This window comes from Xenopus tropicalis, chromosome 5 (genome assembly GCF_000004195.4).
Source record: "Xenopus tropicalis strain Nigerian chromosome 5, UCB_Xtro_10.0, whole genome shotgun sequence".
Lineage (NCBI taxonomy): Eukaryota > Metazoa > Chordata > Amphibia > Anura > Pipidae > Xenopus > Xenopus tropicalis.
This window is the reverse complement of record NC_030681.2, coordinates 116,714,561-116,742,521: the sequence shown is the minus strand read 5'-3', so window position 1 is coordinate 116,742,521 and position 27,961 is coordinate 116,714,561. Positions and strand designations below refer to the sequence as shown.

Here is a 27,961-nt window from a genome sequence, read left to right as displayed (position 1 = left end):
GTGAAAGTTCTGAAGCTTAAGACACAGACTGAGCAGGAAACTGAGATATAAAGATACAGATGGATATATATCAGTTTAGCACTACAGAGTCAAAGATGAAACCAGGTCTAAGTCCACTGGAAAAAGGTCTTATTATTCTATGTATTTTCCTGGGCATCATAAGCATTGCTATGATATTAGCATATGCAACAAGCAATGGTAAATATAGCTCACTTTTTCTGTTTAAATCATTTTATTTCAGTGTGTCTGTGTACCTGATGCTACATAGTTCATGTCATGTGACTAATTTCTGGCATATCAGGATGTCCTAGTAAGAGGACTGGGATGGGGGGGGGCACGGGTTGTCCATAAGATTTGTATCATCAACTGGCATGTCAGCCTGAGTTGTTAATTATATTTTCTTGTGAATGTTTTAATACAAAACATAAAAACACTGGCCTCCTCTACTGACCCTGTCAATGCTGAGGAGATCAGGAAGGCTCCCTTCCTTCTGAGGTGAGGCCTGTCTCCCCTGTTAGTACCTAAGCAAGCTATCTTTTATCAGCACTACATCAAATATTTATCATTTTAATGATAAGTATAATTTTAGAATTGAAATTGTGGGTGTGTTTCTTAATCAAATATATTTAAATAGCAATTAAAACAATGACAGTATAATAAAGTTAATTTTATTATTTTAAATAACAGTATATTATTGACTCTGCACCTTTGTAACTTCCATCATCACTGAATTAATGATAATTGCCATTATCCAGTCATAGTAACTTGAATTGTTTTTCTTTTTCTTTATAGATGGTATTTGCACATCACAAGCATGCATCTCAACTGGTGAGAAATGTGTTTAATTCAAAGTATTCACTGCCAAAAACAAATAAACTACAAACATAATGTGCACATTTTCTTACATCCCTGTTGATTGCAAGCAATATTGCAGTTGGGACAAAACAAAAAAATAGGGACAGTGCACAATGTGAACCCTTCTGCTTTGTGCAACATGTGCCTCAGTTGCAAGAAATAGGTGCACTGGAACTATGGATGAAACATGCAAGCAGGCCTGGACTGGGGTTCAAAATAGGTTCTGACATTCCAAGTACACAGAAGCCCAAACAGACCCCCACCAGCCCAATAATTAGTGTCTGTCTATGAATTTTACAGCTGCCTCTTTGGCATTCACCAGAATCCACAGAATGCCATTCCAGGCCTGGCAACAAGGAAGAAAGACTTGGCTCAGTAACTTTCTATGTGGTGTTTTTTGCACCCAAGTAAATGAGTACCTTAGTTCCCTTTAGATATGCCAACTTTATCCACTGCACATGGTACGTTCCAGTGATCTTCTGTGTATATATGGTATAAGTTAAGATTCCTTTCAAACACGCAGAAGTACGAACCATTAAAAAGCTACAAGGTATAAGTAGGGGCCAATTGGCACAGATGCCTAATCATGAGTAGCTCACCATCTTATAACTCCTAACATTCTATACCAGCAACGGTGCCTAGATTTTATCTCACTCGCCTCACATCCATCAGTCTATTGGGCCACTCGGGGTCCTGGAGTGTATGCCATGTCTGCAGTCATTACTACTGTGCCCCTCACCCCTATACCAGTCTGCCAGTATTGCAGTCTGCAATGAGAAGCAAAAGCCCCCCTGTTACATATCGGAAGGAGAATCATCTTGTTATCACAGAATGAGAAGTTACTGATTATTTCAGGGTTGTTTCTGCTCAGAAGAGTGGGAGTTAAATGCACTTCCATTTGCTACAATTAAAATTAATGGCAGCTGTCTGATGTCATCAATCGGTGCATCATGTTACTGGCAATTTAACTGTACATCGATTTAAAGAAATGTGAGCATGTAAGATTAAATTAGAAAAAACATGACATATTCACGGTTTGCAGGCATTGCTATAAGATGTTGCTAGAAATAGAATATGTGCTTCTCTTGCTTTTGATGGAAATGATGATACTGGTGCTAAAACGTGGTTGGATAATTCACATAACCACTAGCAAATATAAGTGGATAGGCTGTGTAATGTATAAAGTTGGATGAGGGGATAAGAATATAGGGTACGTCTTAATGTTAAATGTGGTTTGACTGGAGAATAATCGGGGAAATAATTTTAGGGAAAATAAGAGAAAAGGCATCTGTCTTTTGCTTTACTGGCAGAACATTTCATGGCAGAATATATTTCAAAAATATTAAAATCTATCCAGTGATACTGGGTAACAAACAAACGTTCAAAGGGCAGCTTACTACATTCACCTTTAAAGGAAAAGTAACACTAAAAATGCCCCAATAATTGCCCTATCCTGCAAACCAAAAATACCTGTTAAACTTGGCTTGCGGTCATTTGAAAAAAGCCGATAGGGCGATGCAGGGGAAGCATCTACTATGCGGCGATCGATTGATCGAGCCTAGCCTTCCTTCTGTATAGGAAGTGGAAGTTTCGCCTGCATCGCCCTATTGGCCTTTATCAAATGACCAGAAGCCAAGTTTTAACAGGTATTTTCTCATAAAGCATTCAAAATACTAAATGGTTTGCAGGATAGGGCAATTATTGGGGCAGGGTAGAACAGATTTTTTACTTAAAAATTTTTAGTGTTACTTTTCCTTTAATTTAACTTTTAGTAAGTTATAGAATGGCAATCTCAACTTTTCAGTTATTCTTCGTTATTTATTTATTATAGTTAGGGATGCACCGAATCGAAGATTCAGCCCAGGATTCGGCCAAGATTTGGCCTTTCTCAGCTGAATTCATATTTGGCCAAATCCATGCCCCTGGCCGAACCAAATCCATAAAATCATGTGACTTTTTGCAAAATTTTTCACAGCACATAAAGCATGCGGTTCTTTTTCACCCTTTCTAATCTTGATTTGCATATGCAAATTAGGATTCAGATTCTGTTCAGTATTCAGCTGAATCTCGGTGTGTATGGCTCTTTATATTTTGGGGATCAGCACAATGGCCATAACTGATTAATGTGAGAAATGCAGTAATTAATAAAGAATTGGTAACTACTTACTGATCTCCCTTTTGCATCACCATTATACAATCTTTAAACAGATCACATTCACACATTGGCAGCAATTTACTAAACTGTCCCATCTGACCTTGACCCCTGTAAATCACATTTCCATGATTCACAGGGTCAGGACAATATTACCTAGTGAATTATCCCATTCTTGCACTTCTTGAACTGACTGGGGCAGATCTACCAGGTTGAAATCTTTACAAACTGACTTGTTGGACTTTCTGTAATGGTGAAACAGTAAAGTCACTTAGCTCTTTAGTATGATCCGTTCAACTACTAGTGTTTGTCACTTTTAATTTCATGGCTGCACATGTGATTAAAAACCAGTGTCTGTATTGGCTATTAGCTACATGCTTAATTAGCCAATTTCACTAATTAGAAAGGTGATACTTTATGTCATAGAGAATATGTTTCTATGGGTAAGTGCACAATTTTCTCCAGGCGTAGTAACTCAGATAATCCAATCAGATGTTGTTTTCTTCAAGCAGCAAGCCAGTAAATGCTGCCTACTGATTGGTTGCTATGGGCAGCTTCAGGCAAAGTTAAGAACAATATCAACCGTTAGCATTAATAAGTGTGAACATCTACAGCAGTAACATGTAACTGATTTAATTAACCCTGCAGCAGTAAATATCTTCCCCGCAGATGATACTATTGCTATTAGAGCACTTTTAAGATGAATATACTGTAAATGTATTTCCTATCAAACCCACATTATAATAAGGATAAATTCATTGGGCGTCCCTGGTGATTTTCCTTCTTTCACAAGCGTAATATTGACGTCACCCTGAAATGTAATTTTCTTACATTATTTGCAGCCGCTCGAATCATAGCCAACATGGACGCTGCTACAGATCCATGCAATGATTTCTATCAGTATGCTTGTGGAGGATGGCTAAAGAAAAACAGAATTCCAGACAACAATATTGTTTCTAATACATTTGACATTCTCAGAACGGATATTGAAGTTGTTTTAAAAGGTCAATAAAACCTGGTAGATCTAATGTATTAATATTTGTCATTTGCTACCTTGTGCACATGTATGTAATACTATTCTTTTAAATGCCATAGTGTTATTTTTTGTGACAGAGCTTCTAAACCAACTTTCCTTACATGCAAGTATTGCTCGCTTGCAACGACACTATCCTGCATAGAATAGCATTCCCTATTCCAATAATCAGCTGTCTGCCCTTGATCCTTAGATTGTTATGTATTATCCTTATTAGAGGCCCTGCCAATGTGCCTTTCTCCCACAGAGACACCTATGATACCCAATTCCAATATCTATCTCTATGGAGGATAAGTCTTCCTATGCCAGTCTAGAACACAAAAGTATCTATATATTAATTCTTATTTCTGAGTCTCTTATATATTCTGCCATCTACTAATTTATCTTAATGCCTACAAGGGCCTACAATATTGCAGCTGCCATAACAGGTAAATATGAAGTAAGTAATACCTCTTATTAACTTTTAAAGTCATCTGAGATTTGTACCGAGAGCAAACTGAAGTGAAGAGTAGCCGGTGAGGCCAAACAATGGCGTAGTACAAAGGATGAGACAGACAGTGAGGTCAAATGGATCCAGGTCATAGCAGGTAGCACATGGTTACAAAGCAAAGGGATCAGGCATTCAGATGCAGGCTAGACCAAGAAATGCAAGGAAACACAGTAGAAAGGCATTTAGCCCAGGAAGCCATCAGGACATGCAATGAGTCTTGCTGCATGCATTGTCACACATGTTATGAAGCACATAGTGCATAGAACCTGGCACAAGCGTGCATCAGTGCGGTGGCATGAATGCAATGCCAGTGGTGTCCATATACCATGAGTATAATTACAAAAGGTCTCACAGGGTCAGTTTTGCCTTGACTTATCCCACATGCTGGGTAACTGCCACTACTGTTTTAACATTATGGATAAAATGTGATGGCTCAATAATGTATAGTTTTCTAGTTGCCAAAATATTACAGAAATTATTAACATTTCTGTAAAGAGTAGAGTAGTTCAGGAAAATAAATTATTTCATAATTATCACTGTATCCTTAAAAAGTCATGCTTTTTACAAGCCTGTCAGATGCTTTACATATTTTTACATTAGATATAATAAATGTGCCACATAAGTTGCCGCATAAACAGATTGCTTTTAGGGGCCTGAAAATACGTGGCCTATTTATTACAGAATAGAAAACCTGCATTGTGGCAGTGCCATATCTTGCAGAACATCAACAAAGAATGGATATTTAATTGTGAAATATGATGCCTGTAATGCCTGGGACATCTAGTCATGGAAAGAACAGCTTTCATTTGGGTCATTGCTATGCTGTCATTTTAAAATATATTGAACCAATATTCCTACCTTTTCTCTATCAATATTTTAGAATGAACATGGGAAATAAGTGTGAATACCTGTTTTATTTCAAAATGTGACAACGTAAAGATTTTTCACTGCAATCCCTTTTAACATATGTCTCAATTTTTCAGATGCACTCGAGAAGGAAAGTGCTGATGACATTCCTGCAATAAAAAAAGTCAAAACTTTCTACAAATCCTGTATAGATGAAAGTAGGTCATATATTTATATCACTAACCTCATAATCAAAAGAGGGGTCACGTTCCTGCAGAGGAAAAAGGGAGGTTTGGGGATGGTCTGTCCTGTCTCCTTCTTTGGTGTCATGTTCCTGAAGTCTAACTTTGGGGGTCTGACTCAAAGAACAAGCTCCCTGTGGCAATGTTGTGTCAGGTCTTGGGCATCGGCTTTTATCATAGACTGGCTGCAGGGCAGTAGGGCGAAAGAGTACCAAGTCAGACAGAGCTATTTCCCACCACACATTGCCCATGCCCTTAAGTTGATAAAGAGGTGGGGCATTGAGGTAACGGAAATCACATCAACCCCACGGAAGCAAATCTACATCAGGGTACTAACATCCTTCTTTACTGTTCCGCTGTCTATAAGGACTGTCCCAGTAAGGCCCTTATTTAAACAGTGCAAGACCCCCTGCAAAGCTGTATGAGAATGCCTGGCTGTCTCTGCAGGGCAAGTTATACATGAAGTACCTGAGCCATGTAAATAGGGAGTGTCCCTGGGGGTGTAGGGTGGAGTAGAGTCACAAGCACTTTTTGGTGGGTTGTTCTGTGTTGAATAGTTTATATGAGGGGGTGCTTAAGGTGTTGGGTATTTATAGCATATGTCCTAATGATTATGCTGAGAGAGCCTAAGGGATTATTCATAGGAAACATTGTTTTAATGGGGAGACTGTTTTTTCTGCAATTCAGTATCACCTCTGGGCTATGAGATGCATGAAATCTCTGGGGAAAGAGAATGACTCAATGGACCAGACGATATGGAAAATCTTAAGGGAGTTTGTGTTTATTAAAACAGAGTGTGAATAAGTACTGGGTGGATTTTGATTTTTCCTGGTCTTCAGCTTTTTCTTTGTGAATAATGTATATATTGTGATATGGTTTTAACTATGTTATGTTTTTGTTTTGCTTTGTTAATGTTTTTAATGTTAAATAAAAATCCCTATATAAACTCATAATGGCTGTTATTCTTTCAGCTATAAAAAACCTCAGAAAAGGAGGGCCATTAATTAAGACTTTGCCTGCTCTCTATGATTGGCCAATAGCAGTGGACAACTGGGAGACCAGATATGGTAAGAACTGGGTTGTTTGTCCCATTCAATAAAATTACATTACTTGGCTGGCAAAATGTTATTAAAATAAACTAGAGAAAAGAATTTAAAATAACAATTTAAGTATGTTATCCCTATCCCTCAAACTGTGCATTTGGTCTACTTTAAATCATTTAACTACATACATGATTTAAGATGAAGATTTTTAAATACACTTAGTTGTATGCATACATGGTTCACATAATACTGGTATGGGACCCTTTATCCAGAATACTCGGGGCCTGGGGTTTTCTGGATAAGGGGTCTTTCCGTAATTTGGATCTCCTACCTTAAGTCTGCTTAAAAACTTATTTAAAGAGTAATTAAAGCCAATAGAATTGTTTTGGCTCCAATAAGGATTAATTATATCTTAGTTGGGATCAAGTACAAGGTACTGTTTTATTATTACAGAGAAAAAGAAAATAATTTATAAAAATGAGAATTATTTGATTAAAATGGTGTCTATGGGAGATGATCTTTCCATTATTCAGAACTTTCTGGATAATGGGTTTCTGGATAAGGGGTCCAATACCTGTACCAAATTTCCTTTTTGTACGGATTGTGAATATAATCAGTGACACAACTCTTTGGGGTTAGGAGCATTTTAATTATTGTGGTTAATGCTGAGACTTTCAATTGAAAATTTTGTTCATCCCAGTTAAACTAGAAGCGGATTGTACTAATATCCTATTTGTACATATGGGGTAGATTTAATAACATGGCTACTAAAATGCACCAGTTTAGTTATTAAAATACGTTTGTCATTATTTAGGCTTGGTTTGGTCTGCTCAAGAGTCTATAGCAGGTTTCATAACAAAGTATGGACAATCTGGATTAATTAATGTTTACGTGTCTGAAGACCTGACAAACTCCAGTACCTACATCCTTCATGTAAGCTTTAGTTGAAATGAAATGTATAACCCTTCACCATAATAAAATGATGTGCATGCATATTAAATATGGTGGATACCCAAACATTGTTCTAGACTGCTGATGTTTTATTAACTATATCTTATTGCAAGCAGACAGATGTTGGAATCTGCATGTTCCATGTTTAGGTATAATCCTATGTCAGTAAAACCATCAATTGCTTTGGCAATGCAAAGAAGACTAATAGATGTGTCTATTAAGCCCTGAATCAGAAATGATGTAGAGCCATTGTGTAGTTTGGGTCTGGGTGCTATAGTGTCTGGTGTTCAGCAAGGAGAGAGGTGTAAACCCAATCAGAGATGGGCAGGCACCCATAGATTAAGTAGCAAATCAAACAAAACCTTACACATTTTATGCTCATTGCAGTTACCTTAAAGTCTTTTTAAATGATCTGAGTGGATTCTGTGAGTGCCTGCCTTTCTGTGGTTGTGTTCATATGTATTTAATACAACTAATGGGAAGTAATCATGTCCAAAATCCTTTTGAAGAAATATTTTCTACTTCCTTGAATTTTTACTTTGTTAATTTTATATCTTGTGGAAAACATATTCCGTTTCCATGAAATGAGTTTAAAAAGGTGATGTAACTGATCTTTGACTTGTGGTGGAAGGATTAGGCACAACTGATGAGTGCAAAGGGACCTGATTGTGCACCCTTGCACTTAGCTTTTTGTGTATTTTAGCCATTATTCTTTAGGTATTGTTAAACTGTCAATGTCTTCTTTCTCACAAACAAGACTTTATTCTGTGATCCAGCATACATTAATATGACATATTTTATTTAAAATGTGTGTTGGTAATGCAGTTAAATTATAATATGTGAGTTATTATCCCTGGACAGCAGCATTAGGGATTTGTGCCTTCCGCTGTGTGACAAATCATCACTTCACACCTCTTTCAGCTGCAGGACTGGTACATCATTACCATATGTATGGAGAATACCAGCCTACCGTCTGCCAGTTTCACTCTAACCCTAAAATAACAATAAGTATCAAAGACTCATTTCTTTCAAACAAGTTAAAAAATGAACTGAGACAAAAAGTTAATTTTATAGAAATTCTTATTGCCACCTTAAAATACCCCATAAAACAGATAATGACAAATCATTTACATTGTTTTTTCTTAATAAATCAACAAATAATACAAATTTAAGATAAATCAGATTACAAATAAGTGACTAGTGCTATTAATGCATGGAAGCAAACTGTGTTGTACTGCAATGAGAGAATAGGGAATTTATAGAATATGTATAGAATGTAAGTAAATAGTTTTAGAACACTACTTTATTACCAAAACTTACATATTGTTTTTAGAATTAAATATCTAAATTATGATTTCTATCTAATCAGCTCTCTATCTGAGTGTTCCTAGTGTTCTATATCCTGTTACATGTAATTACATAATAATAACATGTTGCTTTTCCCCACAAAGATTGATCAGCCAGGACTGGGTCTTCCCTCTAAAGATTATTATGACTGTAAAGGTACCTCTGAAATAGTAAGTGCTTTTATTTATTAACCAAATGGCCTATTTCCAACTGTTTGGTATACTGTACCAAATGGCTATGCCTGATACAAATCTGCTTGGAATTTCACCTTGCATTTTGTTTTGGTGGAAAAAAAGTATATTTGCCATTTCACAAATTTTTCAGTAAAGCAGTTTCGATCATGACTATATGACTGATTAGAGATCAGTGCTGTCAATGAGAACTAACTCCCCATTGAGTAGAATGGGCCCAACTGCTCAAAGCAGTCAGACACATTCTGATGAATTGATACAGTCTTTATAAACGTGAAAGTGTTTTGTTACTATGCAAAATTTTATCCAAAACTTCCAAAGTTGTTAAAACTGAGATACTGTACATGTTAATATACAGGGGCCTATTAATCAAAATTTGAGTTTACATTTTTTTTTTCGAGAAAAAATGGTGCAAAAAAAAAAAGCACAAATGTGACTGTATATAAGAATATTCTTTGAAACCTTAAATAGCTGATATTTATTAAAGATAAAAAAGAAAAAGCTTGTGAGGTTTAATAGAAGCCAGAGGGAATTGTCTCTAACAACTTTAATTATTTCTTTCTTTCTTCAAAACTTCCAAGTTCATTTTTGAAAATGAATGGAATAATGTGATTCTCCCTGGTGTTCAGCCTTTTTTTCTGTGAAAAAACCATGCTTGGGTATATTCGATTTTTTTGGCGAAGCGAAATGAAACAGATTTCTCTCAGTCATACATCACAATATGCACACTTTTATCTTATACAATGTGAAAATAAGAACTCTCATTGAAATAAGCAGTTGTCACAAGTGGGAGGCATATTTTCCAATTTTCGAGGTCAGAAAAAAAATGTGCACCAAAATACAAGTGCTTTTTTTGCCCTGTTTTTGCTCATTTTGTAAAAAAACGGCAAACTCGAATTTTGATATATAGGCCCCTTAATGTAATAGAAAACTTGCATTAATGTACAGTATCTCAGTTTTGAACAACTTGGGAAGTTTTTTCCATGTTTTCTTCCAGGCATGCTTGGCCTATATGGAACAAATGGTTTCGGTGGCAATGCTTATCCGCAAAGAAAGGAATCTTACCATTAATGAGGATAAAATCTTATCAGAAATGGAAAAGGTTTTTAAACTGGAAAGGGAAATCGCTAAGGTAAACTAATATACTGTAATCCTTTTCAAGGCCTGATTTACAGATTGAAAAATCAATGGTCAGTTAGAAGGTTGTATAATTTACAAGTGAGGTTATTGGCACTAAATAGACCCACACTCAATACATGATATATGTATTAATATCTCTGTGTTTGCAATACTGATACTATTTAAGAGAATAGAAGTGCTGCTGTATTATTTTCTTGCCTGTATTTTTTTTAGGCAGAAGCTTCAGAAGAAATTAGAGAAAATCTCAATGATATTTATAAAAAAATGACACTTTCAGGCATTGCAAAAACATATCCTCTGAAAATGAATGACCAGGTAAATATATGTGCACAAGGCTTTAATGGTGCTACAAGGTAGAAATTGTAATGAGGGGTTGACCAATGCATCGTACTTAGTAGGGATGCACCGAATCCAGGATTGGGTTTGGTATTCTGCCAGGATTCGGCCAAAACCATGGTCCTGGCCGAACCGAATCCAAATCCTAATGAGCATATGCTAATTAAGATATGGAAGGGTTAAATGTCGCCGCGTGAACACGAAAGTGGAAAATTCTTCTCCACGCGGAACACCATTTAACCCTTACAAATCCTAATTAGAATATGCTAACTCGGATTCGGTTTCGTATTCGGCCGAACCCCTTACAATGGATTCGGAATCCGAAAAACTGGGTTCAGTGCATCCCTGGTTCTTAGTAATGTTGGACTGGGACACGGGGATTCCAGGAAAAATTCCTGGTGGGCCCAGGTGTCAGTAGTCCCTCCTGCTTCTAACCATTTAGCCTATTTCATGGGCATTCTCTATTTCTTTATTTGTGTGGGAGCAAAGGGGCTAAATAGACCAAAAAAATAGTATAACATAGAAAGAAAAGAGATTAGGACAATAGAGGTTGGGTGAGGAGAGGAGGAAAATTTATTTGGAGAGTGGGCCCATGATCTAAGGGAGAACCCTAGGCCATTGCTAATCTTGAGGGAGAATTAAATAAAGATTGTAACAATTTGCCTAGGACAACTCCTATTGTGGTTATGAGGTTACCAACAAACCAACAAATCTGTGTCTTATTCCAGCATAAAGTAATTACAATGGGGGGGACAGCCATCACAGCTACTAAACATATTTTTGCTTTTATGTGAAATTGCTTTTTTTAACATTTTATATTTATTTACACATTTCCTACTCAACCTGTTCCATGTGCTGCTTTAGTCCTTGGAAGGGAGTTCATCCTCATGATTTCCCTACATAATGCCCTACTTTGCTCTGCAACAGGTTATTATACAGGCGCAGTACCTTGCTCTGTAAAATTAAAAAGTGATTTAAAAGCATGGAAACAAAAAGCAAATTTATATTTAATGTATAATGCTGCATAGTGCTATATAAATAAGAGCATGCATACATACATCCAGTAAATATAGGCCCACATAAATCACAGAGATCATTCATTTTCCAGGTATTAAGTATTTTCTGCTAATAAAGATTTTATTATTTGCAGAATATTAACTGGCTGAAATTAATTAATGCCATTATTTCACCTGGTGGAGTTTCTATTGAAGAGAATGAGCAAGTGGCCCTCATTTGCTCTGATTATTTAAAGAAATTAAGGTTTTTAAACAAATATAAAGCCAGGTGAGTGAATCTATGAGAATCCCATGCTTATTCTTTGCTATAATTTATGATTAGTGTTTGACTGTATTTCTTTAAATCTATCTTTTCAGGGAGCTCCAGAACTACCTTGGCTGGAGGTATATCCTTTCGGCTATAAATGATCTGAGTCTTGAATACAAGAATACTGGAATTCATTTGAAAAAGGTGAATCAAGGCTTCACTTTGTTACAGTGTTAAAATAAACATTTTGTATTTTTATTAACATGTTGACAAGAGAAATATATATACTGTATATATACTTAGGAGGAGGTTGCTTACAGCTACCTATTATCCAGGGGACACCCAGTGAAGTAGATTTTGACTACATTGGCAACTGATAAATCATTACCTTTTGGTAACTTTCCTCCACCTGTTGTAGGGGCAGCAACCCGAGAGACTGTCTGGTACATCCCAATATTCATCCAGTAGGGACAGAAAGCGAGGAGTGTTTGGGGTACTTTAAGAGGCCTATTGATTATGCTGTGTAAAACTAAATTCACTGAAAAAAATGGTGTAAAAAGCTGTGTAAAATAAATGGAGAATTTACATGTAATTTTTTGTAATTTTTATTTTTTGCCCCTGTGCACTATACTACATTGACAAGACAATCACAACTTCTCATACGGGTATGGCAAACCATAGAAGTTCAATAATGGAGGATTATGAAAAGAATACATCTGATAAACCAGTTGCTAAACATTTTATTTTGTTGCTACTTTTCTCTATCTTTTCTGCTTTTTCTTGTATTCTCCATCTTCTTAAGCCTTGTTTGTCATGTCTCTGTATGTTCTTTGTGCTCTTTGACATATTAATATTTTTTTATGTTTTACCCATGTTGATCATTATTATATGTTATTTATATTGACACTTACAGGCACCTATATACAGCTGTCTAAACATGATGATGCATCTTGTTTAGTATGATGTCATCATTGGGAGTTTTGACTCCAAAAGTGCAGTGGGGGTATATAAAACCTGGGGAATTGTATGTGGTTTGAGAACGGTTCCCTTGTTATAAACAAGCCTATTTTCTAACAGGCATTATATGGAAATGCTGCGGAAGGCTCTGATTGGCAGACGTGTGTCACCTACCTTAATGACAATATGGAGGATGCCATTGGAAGGCTATATTTAAAAGAAACGTTATCAGCAGACATAGAACATGTGGTAATGCAGAAATACACATACCATAGAATAATAACTGTATGATAAAAATACAAACAATTTGGCAATAAATATTTATCAAATATTCTATGTACTTGCAATAAGAAGGTCAAAGACAAAGTCAAGGAAATAATTGCGGAAATTCGTAGAGCATTTTTGGAAATGCTAGAAGAGATGGACTGGATGGATGAAGACACTAAAAAGCGAGCTGCAAGAAAGGTACCAATTTATATACATGTTTACTGTACATGTTAAAGCCAAAAAAATTAAAGAGGTCATAAATAGTTAATTTCTTAACCAGAAACTTATGCTCTTAGCCACCCTTAGAGGCACATTTACTAATCCACGAATCCGAATCACGAATGGGAAAAAATCGTATTGGAAACGAAAATTTCGTAAGATCGCAAATATCACGAAAATACTTACGAAAAAATCGTATTAGTCACGATAATATCGTATTGGCGATCCGAAAGTCACAAAATATTCGTACCAAACAATTGTAAACAGCAGTAAAACCTTTCCGATTTTTTCGTGCAAACGTCCGAAAAAGTCGTGCGCCGTACGAAAAAGTCGTGCGGACGCCCGAAAAAATTGTCAAAAGTATGCTCGGATCGTTCGCATGAACACTCGTGCATTCGTGCTTTTGTAAATGTGCCCCTTAGTATTAGTTAAAATTCAAACATTTATTGGAACATAATTAAAACTGATCTGTTTTATGGTTATAAATAAGTGTATGACACAAAATGCATCAAGATGTTTTAGTTATGTTCCAATAAAAGGTTCATAAAATTACATTTTAATTGATACTTCAGGCGGTGATCTGGTGAGCGCATACCTTTCTTGTCTGGAAATCTGATTTTCTCTCCTTTGCTACAGGTTCAGGGCTGCAGAACCTGGGCCATCAATGAACTTTTGGCAAGTTCTGACATGTTCAACCAAGTGAATAGTAATAACTTGAAAGTTAAAGCAATGGGTTTAGGGCTTGAGTACCAGTCATCTTCCAGTCATTCAGAAGACTGTTTTTTGTTAAATAAATACTTTATTAGGCCATTGGAACGTCTGTTTACAACAAAACAGGCTGGTTATTATGCTCTTAAAGGAACAGTAACACCAAAAAATGAAAGTGTATAAAAGTAACTAAAATATAATGTGCTGCTGCCCTGCACCGGTAAAAGTTGTGTGTTTACTTCAGAAAGTCTACTATAATTTATATAATAAGCTGCTATGTAGCCATGGGGGCAGCCATTCAAAGGAGAAAAGGCACAGGCACATAGCAGATAACAGATAAAACACTATTGTATTCTACAGAATTTATCTGTTATCTGCTATGTAACCTGTGCCTTTTCTCCTTTTTTCCAGATTGAATGGCTGCCCCCGTGGCTACACAGCAGCTTATTATATAAATTATAGTAGTGTTACTGTAGCAAACACACCAGTTTTACCAGTGCAGGGCAACAGTGCATTATATTTTTATTACTTTAAAGCTCTTTCATCATATAAGATTCCTGTAAATGTAAGGAAACTGCCATAGGTGGGCAATTCTTGGCTCTGCCCCTACACTCCTACACTCCTAAAAGCTTCTTTATGTGCCTGCAGCTGGAGCCATTGCGTCAGCCTTGGTGCAGGCACATAAAGTGGGTTTCCGCAGACAAGAATCTTCCACGGGCGGCAGTTGCCTAAGGAGTTTCTTCATTCATTTATGCTGATAAAAAAAGCTGTCAGTATTGTTCATAGGTCTTGGAGAACGGACCCAATTATAATTGGGGCTCTGTCCTGGGTGGGATCAGAATCCTCCTAAAGATAACTACTCAAAAATATGACTGACACAGTGACACAAACATGTGGAAGATTCAGCTCCTGGGTGAACATACATTTTTGGCAAAAAATATACCGTAATTCATCCAGTAGGGACAGAAAGCGAGGAGTGTTTGGGGTACTTTAAGAGGCCTATTGATTATGCTGTGTAAAACTAAATTCACTGAAAAAAATGGTGTAAAAAGCTGTGTGAAATAAATTTTTTTGCAAACTTGCTCAATGATATGATACCTGAGCCTTCTCATCAAACAGGATTATCTCTAATGAGTCTGCCTTTTTATTTCTAGGTTGCTAGCATTAATGAAAGGATTGCTTTTTCTGAGGATATCATGGATGATTTTAAATTAAATGAAGGTTATTCAGAGGTAAGATAAACAGCATTTGTAAGAACACTAACTCTGACCAATGCAAATGTTTACTGTTTGTATAACACATAGGTTTACCATAGGTTTAACTGTGTTTTCCTAAAAAGTGAAAGCCATAACTTAAAAGAAAAGTAAAACCAAAAACTTTCAAAATAAATGTAAAATTTCCCATATTATTTTTCGAATTTTGTGAGCAAAGGAACATCTTATGATTTTGCTGTTTTGAACTGACTAGAAAAATGTCAGAAGCCTCATCTCTGCTCACTAAGTTCATTGTCTAAAGCATTTCTCACAAAATTAATTTTCAGACGACCAGTTGCCAGTTGAAATGAACAGAAGGTGGTATGTAAATTTCAAAAAGTGCAATTTTGCATTTGTTTAAATTTCCTGTAAAATACAGCATGAATGCCTTAAATGGATCAGCCATGTTGCCTTTTTGCCATATTTCTTGATTGATATTAGTAGTAATCTATCCCTATCTATTAGACGAAAGATAAAGGTATGATGAGAGCTGTTTGACCAGATGAACAACTTTATAGCTCCATTAATCACTGTAGGGGAGTCACCAAAAAATCTCCCAATTATGCCAAATAATTCAACTTTTTCTGAATATGTGTAAGTTATTGCTCTTTATCCCACACAGTAACACTTGGCACATTCATATTGTTTAGCCCCAGCAGCTGAACATGCTGCTGTCCATATTGTTACCACCTTTGTCTGTAACATTGTCACTCATTGTGAAAAAAGACTGTGCAATGGTATTGTACGTCACAAAACACAATACCTACCAATTACAATTGAACATTTGCTCTTTGAAAAAGTATAGCCTTCCCCAGGCCCAGATTTGTGGAGAGGCAACAAAGGCCTGGGCCTAGGGCGGCAGAAGTTTAGGGATGGCACTAAATTTTAAAATTTTGCTCCCATACAAAGCAATGGGGACCTCTCCCCACTGCTCCGTATGGGAGATTAAATGTATGCGCGTGGACACTTGCACTCGCTGCCACGGATGGGGGGGTTCGCGAATGCGCTCTCTGGGGGGGTGTTTGCGCACAGGGGGAGGCGCGGCCTCGGAGCGCCCGGATCACAAATCCTGCGCTGGCCTTGCCCATATTAAAAAAGAAACCTATTTGCTGGCAGTTAGAATAGCACTCTCATTTACTAAAGGCCTGTTTTCTGTTTATTACGCCTGTAGTGGGCGGCACATGGGTGCTATGGAGCCCTGTACTGACCACCCGTTTATGTCCTGTGTATAATACAGGGCTCCCTTTAACCAAAAAAAAATATTATATAATTAAATAAAAATATTTTTGTGTTGTTTAAGCTGGAATTCAGAGTGGATGAATTATTTGAAAATAAACAGAAATATATAGAATTTGTTCAAAAGAAAATGACAAGTAGACTAAGAAAACAGGTCAACAAAAATGAGTAAGTATTTCAATCTTTCACTTGAGTTCAGCTTTACACCATACTGCAAAGCTGTTATTGTACACCTATAATATAGATAACATTTGGATAATTACAGTCTAGAATACTGCATATTTCCTTTCTTTTACAGTATGTTATCTCTGTTAAAATGTTTTCCAGTAGGTTTTGTTCAGTTTTAAAATACTAGATGGTATGGTAGGGACCTATAGGGTTTAAGTTCTCTATAGCTTTAAACTGTACCTTTTTTATTTCCATTGTTTCTGGGCAGATGCCCCTGTATGTAACTTGCTATTAGCATATTATGTCTTATTGGGCCATAAGGTGTATGACCATTTCCTGCACTCTATATTATAGTGTTTAGCAGGGGGTATATCGGCCTTCCTCTCTCGACCCAGGTGGATGTGCTCCAGGCAGCCTGGGATCAACACAGCCCAGAAGCATCTAGCCCCCATGGAGGGACCCTGTGAATAAGGAATAGTAAGAAAAGGTTAACTTTATAAAAGCACTCTCTAGGAAAGTGAGACAATCAGCTTTATTTAGTAGAGCAGCTCTATTGTGCTTCAACCAGGAGAGACAGTGGGAGAAGTCTCCTTAGCAGGTTCTGTTGCTATAGTAAAGGGACCACAGTAGTGACAAGGGCTATAAGGACATAAATCCACTTAACCCAGCTGGTCCTCCGCAGAGATGCACCATTCTGATTTTGCTGCCATCTTGTGCCTTTTAATGCCTACCATTCCATCTGCATTGTGAGTATAGATAACCCTGCACTGCATTGCTATTAAATTGGACAATAAAAGTTACTGCAAAAGAACTCCTGGCATCCATCTTTTCTATCACTATTTTACATCAGGCAGTGGGAGTTGTAGTCAACAAAGCCATCCATACATACTCTTCCACATAGCGAAGGCCCTTCCAAAAAGGGCCCAAGATATGTATATATGCATATCTTATATTTATTATTTAGTGCTATTGTATATACAGCACTGTATGGTGTTATGTGTCAGTTCTAGAATCTCATACATTTCAAATAAAAGATTTTTCCAATAATCAAATATTCAGAGCTTATACAGTAAACAATGACCCTGTTCATGACACTGTGTAAAAGACACATACAAAGATATCAGCTTAACTAAAGAAAACTGGACCAAAAAATGTGTATATAGCGGTGCAGTTAAAACATTTTTGTTTTATTTAAAGAAAAAACATCTCAAACACAAACAGCCTGACGCGTTTCATGCCAGAAAGAGGCACTTAATCAAAGCCTCAGCTGCTGTGTCTGCTTGCTGTAGTTATGCCACTGCCTTTAAAGTAATGTTATTTAAAATTTTGGCTTTATGTTACTAAACAATAGACTAGATAGAAGTTTTGATATTTTAATCTTGGGTAACTGCAGTTGGGTAGAGGAGTACATGACAAAAGACAAATGACAATTTTTTATTAATTTTATCCATTTATTTATGTGTTTATGTGTGTGAATTGGTGTGTGTGCTAATAAAGACACACCATAATAAACAGCCATGTTTTTTTAAACACAGTAAAACATAACTGCAGGGTGCTAACAATATGTTTGTGATTATTCTACAGGTGGGTGCCTGGACCAGCTCATGTAAATGCTTTTTACTCACTTACATATAATGAAATAGGTAAACATTAAGTTTTATGCATACATTCATTTTCAGCCGTATGCAGCCTGTAATTCCCTAGAATATTCACTTGATATTTAATATACAAGCAAGCTGATAGCATTTCTCAATTTGTAACTGAGTGGTCTGACTTGCTGTATATGTTACATATATATACAGTATATGTAACTGACGTGCTATGCAAATATTACTACTGTATTGGGATAAATTGGTGGCAGTGGCATAGGAACTTTTCATAATCTCTGTGGGCATGATCATTGTAAAAGGTCATTGTAATGAGGAATAAGTACAGGGTTGTAAGCAGCCATCTTATTTTATCAGTAGTTAAAAAAGCAATATACTTGGTTTAGGTAAGATTGTGAAAGATGGCAGTAACAGTGTCAGTATATGGCACAGGTACAAGCAAATAAATTGACAGGAAAATGATAACAGACAATTGTTGTCTTTAGTGTTTCCTGCAGGTATTTTGCAGACACCATTTTTCAGTTCATCGCAGCCAAGTGCTCTAAACTATGGTGGAATTGGCATGATCATTGGACATGAAATAACACATGGTTTTGATAATAGGGGTAAGGAAACAAATTCTTTATATATTACCAAGCTTTCAAAACCTATAAAACTAACACAAAGGCTTCATTTATTAATGGCAGCAAAACTCTTAGATATTTGTATTCCTTTTAAACGACTTCCAATTAAAACATATAGGGCCTGATTCACTAAAGGGCGATAAAACGTGCGCTATTCTTATTGTGCGCTAAAATTTTTACCGCCGCTTAATTTTGGCGATTTTTCGCACGATTCACTATAAGCATACTCGCGCTTTTTTACGCGCGATATTGCAAGCGTTATTTAACTCGCGAAAGACTATTTCAATGCGGTATTTGCCGGTACATGCGCTAAATCACGCGAATAATCGCCGAATATGAATGGTAGCATAGAATTAGTGTATAAAAATTGTCGAAGCATATAAATGGTGCATATAAATATTAGCCACATATAAATAGTAGATGCTTATAAATAGTAGCCACTAGTGATGAGCAAATGTGTTCTGGTTTCTTTAGTGAAAAATTAGCAAATCTTTCGAAAGATCCCCGAAACGGCAAAAATGTTGTGCGGGCAAAAAAATTGTTGCCCGTTACTATTATTTTTTGACACTTGTATCAATTTTTGGATGTGCGGTGAATTTTTGCGTGCGTTTTGCCATTGGCAGATTGTTTTGAGAAATGCATGAAAAAATCTGCCGCGAAAAAAATTCAACGCACGTCCAAAAATTTGCTGCGAATCCATGCCTGGCGAAACATTTCATCACTTGTAGCCAAATAGAAATAGTTGCGCAAATAAACGCACGCCATGTTAGCCATACACGCCAATACTTGCAGAAAATTACTGTATTAAAAATGAACATTTCGCTGCAAACTGGCGGCTGCGTCACTCTGGGGGAAACACAGACTTGAATAAATAACACTGTAAGCCCATATTTTATTGCAAAAAATCATTTACTGTACTTTTGTATAATTTTTCGCCTGCCTGTAGTAGGTGTTAATTTTCGTATAGCCGAATGCGATATTTAGCGCGCAAAAGTTATAGTGAATCATGCGATCGTATTCTTTTCAGCGCGGAAATTAACGCAAAACGGTAAAACTAGTGCGAGAAATACCCCATGCGAAAATGTCGATTTTTCGCACGCGATAATACTATGGTGAATCGCGCGCAAGTTATTTTGCGTTTTTTAATGCGAAAAAGCGTGCGATAATTTTTATCGCCCTTTAGTGAATCAGGCCCTGCATTGTTTAAACCTCTCTTTTTATTTACATACATACATACATAGTTACACAGGGTTGAAAAAAGACTAGAGTCCATCAAGTTCAACCCTTCCAAGTAAACCCAGCACACACAAACCTATACTGACCTATCTATACACTCACATTTATAAACTATGTAAACAAACATTAATACTAACTGTAGATATTAGTAATATCACAATCCTTGTTAGTTTTGGAAACCTTCTTACAAGTATTGCCAGATTTGTTCATTTTATACTTCTAAATTTCTAACTTATTTTGGTATAAAGTTAAAGCTGTTTGTTCAGCAACGTGAAAGTGAGCAGGGAAGGTTATCATGTTGTGCATATAGGGCAATAAAGTCAGCATATTTGTGTAGAGCATATGAACATTATATTATATTAATTAAGTAAGATATTCAAAATGGATATCTTGCAAGAGGTTCAAATGAGAAACAATGCTACTGTCAAATTACTTTAATTGCAGGCTGTAACTTTGATGAGCATGGTAATCTGGTGAATTGGTGGACTAATGCATCTATGATGAACTTCAGTAACTTGTCCCAGTGCTTTGTGAACCAGTATGGCAACTACTCATGGGATGAGGCAGGAGGCCAATATGTAAGCTGTATTTAAATCTGGAAACTTTGTTTTTTCTTAAACAGTGTATAAGAATTTTTGTGAGTACTTGGAGATAAGAGAAACAGGGGGAGCAGAGTTATGAACTGCTTTGAATGTCAGGGTCATTAGTTTGAGTCATTAGTTTGAGTTAGTGCAGGGACTGGCAGAGGGGGAGCCATTGCTGAAGTGTATGAGCCCGGCAGGAGCATTCACTATGGACTGGAGGGAAAGGCCAGTTACAATAGTTACAGTAGTAGATAAGTGATGAAGTTACAGTTGTAGATAATGATGATAAAGTGATCCAGAATTTTGGTGACATCTTGGATGATAAGCAATCCTATTTTGGTAAGTGAAAGTTACATGATTTAGTTATAGACTGGTTGAGAGGAGTGAAGGACAGAGCAGAATTAAGGAAAAACCCCAAAGGCACTGGGCAAAGGGAGGGTGATAATGGAGTTTTTAATTAATGGTAATAGACATGTCTTGGATGTTATGGGTTTTAGATGGAGAGAGAGGGCCAATACATAGCATTTTTATAATTTCAAATTATAATGTTTTTGATTTTGCAGCTAAATGGCATCTCTACATTGGGAGAAAATATTTCAGATAACGGTGGAATTAGAGGAGCCTACAGGGTACAGTTTGCTACTTTTGTGCAACACATAACATCTTTTACTTCTATTCTGTGTCTTATCTAAAAGCTTGCTGACTTTAACATGCAAAACCATTAGCCCTTTTTATAATACATTTAAATGGAAAATATTCCATGATATGCTATTAGAATTGTTCTGTTTATCTGAGGATTGATCACTTTTTTTTTTTTTTTTGGAGCATACATAAAAAACACCCTGTGACCACTTTGTCATAAAAAATGGCATGATTGCTAGGTTTACCAAACTATAACTTAACTGGGGTGTGTGGGGCCCTCCGGTGCTGCCATCACAGGGGCCCCCTTACCCTTCTGGGGGCCCCTGCTGCCCACACACAAACCACCCCTGCCCCTCCCCCAAGTGCACATATCTAAAACTTACCTAGGCACGATTGGGGGAGGGAGGTAAGTTTTGGGGGGCACCTGCAGTGATTGGGTCTGGGTCGGCAGGGCTCACCGGGTTTTTTCCCCAGTTTCCTGTCTTTTTTCCCAGTGTCCAGTTTGTCCCTGAATATAATTGGCCCTACTGGGTGTGAATGGGATTAGGACCTTAAACTACAATCTCCATTGGGGCAGAGACTGATGTGAATGTTATATAATCATTGTAAAGCACTGTAGAAATGTGTCAGCATTGTATAAACACCAGAATATAAATATGGGGGGGGGGGAGTCAATCCTCGATAATCTGTAGGAATTTAAAAACAGCCAAGCACCACAATATGATGCATTATTAATTAAATTGATTTTGTTAAATTAAAGCTTACTGCGTATAAAAATGATTTTCTAGGCCTGTCCCCAGCTGTTTGCTGATGCTTATTTGTTATTTTACTTCCCCATCTGTATGTAATTGTAACCAGATGTTTTCTCACCCATTAGTGTAGTATTCAGTTACATAAATTGGACATTTATATGTACTGGATATCTGCATTTATTATGTTTGTACTAAACATAATTTTAAAGTATGAAAATAATTTCTGAAGGCCTTCAAGAACTATGTGAAAAGTCACAAGGAAGACGATCTGCTCCCTGGAATAGACCTGGATAGTGACCAACTATTCTTCATAAGCTTTGGGCAGGTAAGTTATGTTGCACATTCATGACACAACAGAATATTTTTAACCTATTTAATATTTATTAAGTATTAATAACATGTGAGCATGTGCTGGCTCCTAAAGATGGGCATACACTGGCTGCCTTGCCAAATGGGGACTGAACAGCCTGCAGACTTGAAAGCAGATATTACGAGCATTAGCATCCAGGAGTATGGCCAAAGAGCAATGTCAAGTTTGTGGTTAGAGGTTACAGATTTAAACTATGAGGTGAGACTGTCGAGGTTGAGGTTGTTTTCTCTGGAAAAGAGGCGCTTGCGAGGGGACTTGATTACTCTGTACAAGTACATTAGAGGGGATTATAGGCAGTTGGGGGATGTTCTATTTCCCCATAAAAAGATTAGCACACCAGAGGTCACCCCTTTAGATTAGAGGAACGGAGCTTCCATTTGAAGCAGCGTAGGTGGTTTTTCACGGTGAGGGCAGTGAGGCTGTGGAATGCCCTTCCTAGTGATGTGGTAATGGCAGATTCTGTTAATGCCTTTAAGAGGGGCCTGGATGAGTTCTTGAACAAGCATAGTATCCAAGGCTGTTGTAATAATAATATCTACAGTTAGTATTAATGGTATATATATAGTTTATGAATGTGAGTGTATAAATAGGTAAGTATAGGTTATGTGTGCTGGGTTTACTTGGATGGGTTGAACATGATGGACTCTGGTCTTTTTTCAACCCTATGTAACTATATGAATTAGTTGATCTGAGAATGATCTGCAGCTTCTTTCTTTTCCTCATCTGCTCATGCACCATCAACCAAACCAGTTGTCAACCAAGGTGATATCCTGTATATGCCTAGACAACTGTATTTCTATTCTTATCTGATTTCATGAAGCCAATATCCCAGCTCAGCTCTGAACAGTTACAGCATGTTCATTTATTTAATCTTCACATACCAACAACATATCAGCATTTCATCACTCACTTGGGTGCAGCACTCCTCAGGCAGTAGGTCACAATTACTTTGGGTTTAACAACCTGGGCATGTTCAATCTACCTGAACAACATCAAACACCGCCTCACCAAGTCAATTAATGAAATTGTGGTGTGAATAATCTAGGATGACCCATCACTAAGAATACTGGTCCTTTAAGAAAGTACTGTGTGTGCTTAACAGGCTAAACTAATGTTTCCCAACCTAAAGAAGCCCCCAATAATGTTATGTCAATAATACAGCACATGCAGTACTTTAGGGCATATTAAGCTTTCCAAAAAAGGGGAAAATTCACAAAGCTACTTGAGTCTGACTTAAAACCTAAACTGCATTATCTCAAACTGATACTAATCTGATAACATTTATAGTATAGAAAAAAACATTCATTATTTGCCTTTATTATTTAAGTTATTGTATGCAATTTCAAAGTATTATTTCCTTTTACCTTCTGCAGATCTGGTGTGGAATGCACAGACCTGAATATGCTGCTACTTTAATAAAAACTGGTTCTCACACCCCAGGAATATTCAGGTTGGTTAAATTGTTTTTCTTAATAAAATCTATTGAGTTTTATTTTGGGCAATTTATTTAAATAGGTATACATTGAGAGTATAATATATTAAGATAGATATTAGTAATACTAATACCAAAAACCTCTTGGTGCAGTAGAGTCTAATGGATAGAAAGGCCAAAACAGGAAATCTAAATATTTTGTAGACTGAAATAATACAAGCAATATTGCAGCTTTTCTTTATTGTCCTTTTATTTCAGCCTCTTTGAAGCCTACTGCTAATTGGTTGCCATGGTCAGGTGTTACAGTCAAGAGAAATACTTGTTTTGGTTATAAATATTTATTTTGGTTATATCAATTACTTATCTTTCTGTTCAGGCTCTTTCCAACCTGTAACTGAAACCACATCCTGGTTGACAGGAATAGTGGGACTTTTGATGCTACATCAGTTTATATTTATAGTGATACATCTATCATGACATTGCCTTTGCATGTGCTTTATAATTTTGATGTAAAGGTATTTGCCTGATGCTTTTAGCTGTCCAGTCATGTTCCTCTTTGAGGGGCTGCCATATTTGTGCAGTAGTTTTGTAAGCAAACTAGCAGGTTCAGAAACTTCAAATAAAAATATCTAGTAGATATGTCTAGGGATATGTCTAAAGTGCACTTTCTAAATATTCTTGAAAACGTTTCACCACTTATCCGAGCAGCTAGAAAAGGGTTGGATATTCCCTGGCATTTAAACCCTCAAGGGAAATACAGCCAAGTAACAATTACTTTGAAAAGTAGATCTATCAGCAAAAGATGCTCAGCGTAACAAAGAAGATTTTAATCTACATGAATATGTTGAAGAGTAGTTTTTAGAGTGGGTATTACATTATATTCCGAACTGAAGTACAGAAGGAACACTAAATAATTAGTAAAATAAAAAAGACCAAATTCATCTTTCCTTAGAAGACAAACTTTAGCAAACCTACTTAAACAGTGACAGTGAGAAAGGGTCTTCGTTAGAAGCTGTAGTGTACTGGGCCATTATGTATTAATAACCAGTAGGTGAAACTTAGAAATGGCTCTCAGTATTAGGCACAGTATTTACTTACTTTGGTTGCTATGGATTTTCTACATTGCGGCACATAATTAGGGCTAATAATAGCTTTGGGGGAACTGCTGTTGGTCTGTAAATATGTACACAAATGTATAATAAAATATAAATGTGATGGTGGCACATGAATCAATTCAGAATTCATTTTTTCATTTTGTGAATGATATATGGTTAATTACAGTTTAATTTTGGGTAATTTTTGTCACACACATGCACTTAATATTTTACATAAAAATTCTTATTTTGTTTGCTGCCTCCTGGGTACATCTATTTGATAACACGGCCTATACCAGTAAAGATGCAAGTTCTCGTAGAAAATCTGAAGGGACCCCAACACTGTGCTGTGGGTGTCCCATTAAATCTAAGGATTCATTCCACTGTACACGGTTTTGGTATTGGGTTGGCAGTTAGAATCATTAGTAATGTTGGTGGAATCTGGACCCTAACCTTTGAGTTTTCTAGGTTACTGAACTTGTATACAGGATGCCCATTTACTTCTATAACAGGTGTCAAATGTGTTCTGTAATACTTTTATTTGGTTGATCATACCATTTTCTTATTGTAAAAATAAATCATACTGTTGAAAATTATTATAACACTACTTCAAACAAAAATGACAATGAAGAATTTTCTTTTCCAGGGTAATTGGAACGTTACAGAATTCACCAGAGTTTTCCAAGGCTTTCTCATGTTGCAACAATGCCTATATGAACCCAGCAGTAAAATGTAAATTATGGTGATGGCAGTAGTTTGGCCTTACTATGCATGCAATAACATATTTTTGTAAATTCACTCAACTTTTATAATAATAACTTTCAATTTTCAATTGCAATTTTTAACTTAACCCATTAAATTGTGTGCACACTGCACATTTAACAGGCCCAGTCCTGCCCTCTCCAACGAGCAGAACATCTCCTGACTTTATCAAAATGCAAAAAGAGGCTTTTAAAAGCATTGAACTCCTCCATGTGAAACATTCCAGTAAAAATAAATCTCTTAAAAAGTTGTAAAAAACACGTGCCAGATGTGCCACAATCCCATTGTTAGAGCGGCTTTACCAACAAATTAAAATGTTGTGGTTTAATCCAATAAAGGTTTACTGTTGTGATGCTTTCTATTAAAATGGATTAGTGTTCTTGGTTAATAATAGTAAGTCAGGTTGTTGCTGCGCTACACATGTAGGATGAGTTAAACTGATGAAGGTGAGTGCTGTATGGGGACATTATGATTTTTTAAAAAGGTATAACATGACTGGAAGATGAAATGCCTTTATTTAATCAGATTCTGTACAGGATTCACAAAGGTGACAGACATACAGTAAGATGACAGCAACTGCAATTAAAAGTTACACAAATTTCTCCCTTACTGGTCCTCAAACTGGGTTTCCTAGAGTAACTAGGGGGCAATAGGTATTCTTCCCATATTTCAGCCTAATCAGCCTTCAGGATGATTATTAAAGCATTTAACTTCTTATAACAACATTTTATAACTTGTTACCACTTTTCTTAAAGGGATACTGTCATGATTTTTATGGTATACTTTTTATTTCTAAATTTCACAGTTTACATTGAAATAATTTACTGCACCATTTAGAATTTTATTCTTGAACCAACAAATGTATTTTTTAGCTGTAATATTGGTGTGTTGGTGCCATCTCAATGCATTGTGCCTGAGCCTGAGCTTTCAGAAGGAGCCAGCGCTACACATTAGAACTGCTTTCAGGTAACCTATTGTTTCTCCTACTCCCATGTAATTGGGGGAGTCCCATAAATAAAAGCTAAGAAAAAAAGATAAATACAGGAAACAAATCTGACTTATAAAATGTGAAAAGCTGGGAATATTACTTCTGACCTTTGATCAAACTCTAATTAAGTGTATTAGAATGTGAAATTATACCAAATTGTAGATAAAAATGTAGTTTTACAGTTTTAAAATTGATTATTGATTGACTGAGATGGAGGCAGTATATCACACAGAGTAATGCTATTTCCACACTGGATGTGCTGTCTATTTTCCCCAATAATGAGGAAGAGCCTGTTGCTACAGTGCTTGCATTTACATTGTAACTATAATTACATTATTCAAGTTAAAAAATGAAAAGTCTTTAATTTGTTGTAGAAATATTGCAGTCTGTTTTTGCAAACCCCTCTTATCTTAGTGAACATGGATCCCTCTGCAAGCTTACACAGTCACTGTAATTACCATGGGATATTGTCTACTACATGTAATATATGCAGATTTTTATGAGCAAGAAAACTAAAATTATCTGTATGGCAAACTTTACAAAAGTTCATTAAAGACCAATTGTTTTACATGAAAGATATTTTGCATATTCTATAAGAAAGAAACCCTAGGTTTGCTGATTTTAATTTTTAAACTAGGCTATTACAGAATAATTGGAGATGAAAGGAAACTAAACGTGTCTGGAAGTCCTATGTTTGAACACATTTAGGTGAAGTATATGAGTGCCTGAGTCTTTGTGCTCATTATCTGAGATCTAGCAAGTGGCGTGACTGATCAGGCCTTGAAGTGTACTAGGACATTACAGGTCAAGCTGTCTCCATTTGGGAAGGCTCATTCAGCTTTTTATTAGTACTGTAAGCTTCCTGTAGCTGATAAGCACCGGTGCAAGCTAACCAGATGGTGGGTATTAAATAACACAAGTACTTTTGTGTATTTATTCTAAAAGTTAATTAAACCCTCCATATAAATAACTTGGGGGGGGGGGGGGGGGTCCAAGTGAACACATTGTTGTACATAAGCAGGTCCTGTAAGAGATATCTTTAAAGATCAATACCATAAGTAGTGTAGTAGTTTGGTATAAGTTAATGTAACATTAAAATTCTTGCAAAAATGTTACTGACACAAAATCAGACACATTTCAACAGCAAGGAGTTAAATTGTTGATCACATTTGGA

At 36.4% G+C, this 27,961-nt stretch overlaps 1 protein-coding gene across 2 annotated transcripts; it reads left to right on the top strand.

Annotated features, from left to right (window-relative positions):
• On the top strand, positions 1-26,650 carry mme (membrane metalloendopeptidase). 2 transcript variants are annotated; one of them, XM_031902961.1, is made up of 22 exons: positions 1-198; positions 793-828; positions 3,850-4,011; positions 5,514-5,594; positions 6,590-6,685; positions 7,476-7,594; positions 9,064-9,129; positions 10,148-10,282; positions 10,504-10,605; positions 11,777-11,910; positions 12,000-12,093; positions 12,967-13,095; positions 13,201-13,311; positions 15,195-15,272; positions 16,594-16,697; positions 18,282-18,340; positions 18,790-18,909; positions 20,608-20,741; positions 21,311-21,376; positions 22,371-22,466; positions 23,885-23,961; positions 25,684-26,650. In XM_031902961.1, exons 1-22 carry the CDS (start codon positions 60-62, stop codon positions 25,781-25,783), a joined length of 2,238 nt encoding a protein of 745 aa, XP_031758821.1. In that variant the 5' UTR covers positions 1-59; the 3' UTR covers positions 25,784-26,650. The 2 variants fall into 2 exon arrangements, with proteins under 2 accessions (XP_031758821.1, XP_031758820.1); XM_031902960.1 differs by having other exon boundaries at positions 13,198-13,311.
• The last annotated feature ends 1,311 nt before the right edge of the window (positions 26,651-27,961 follow it).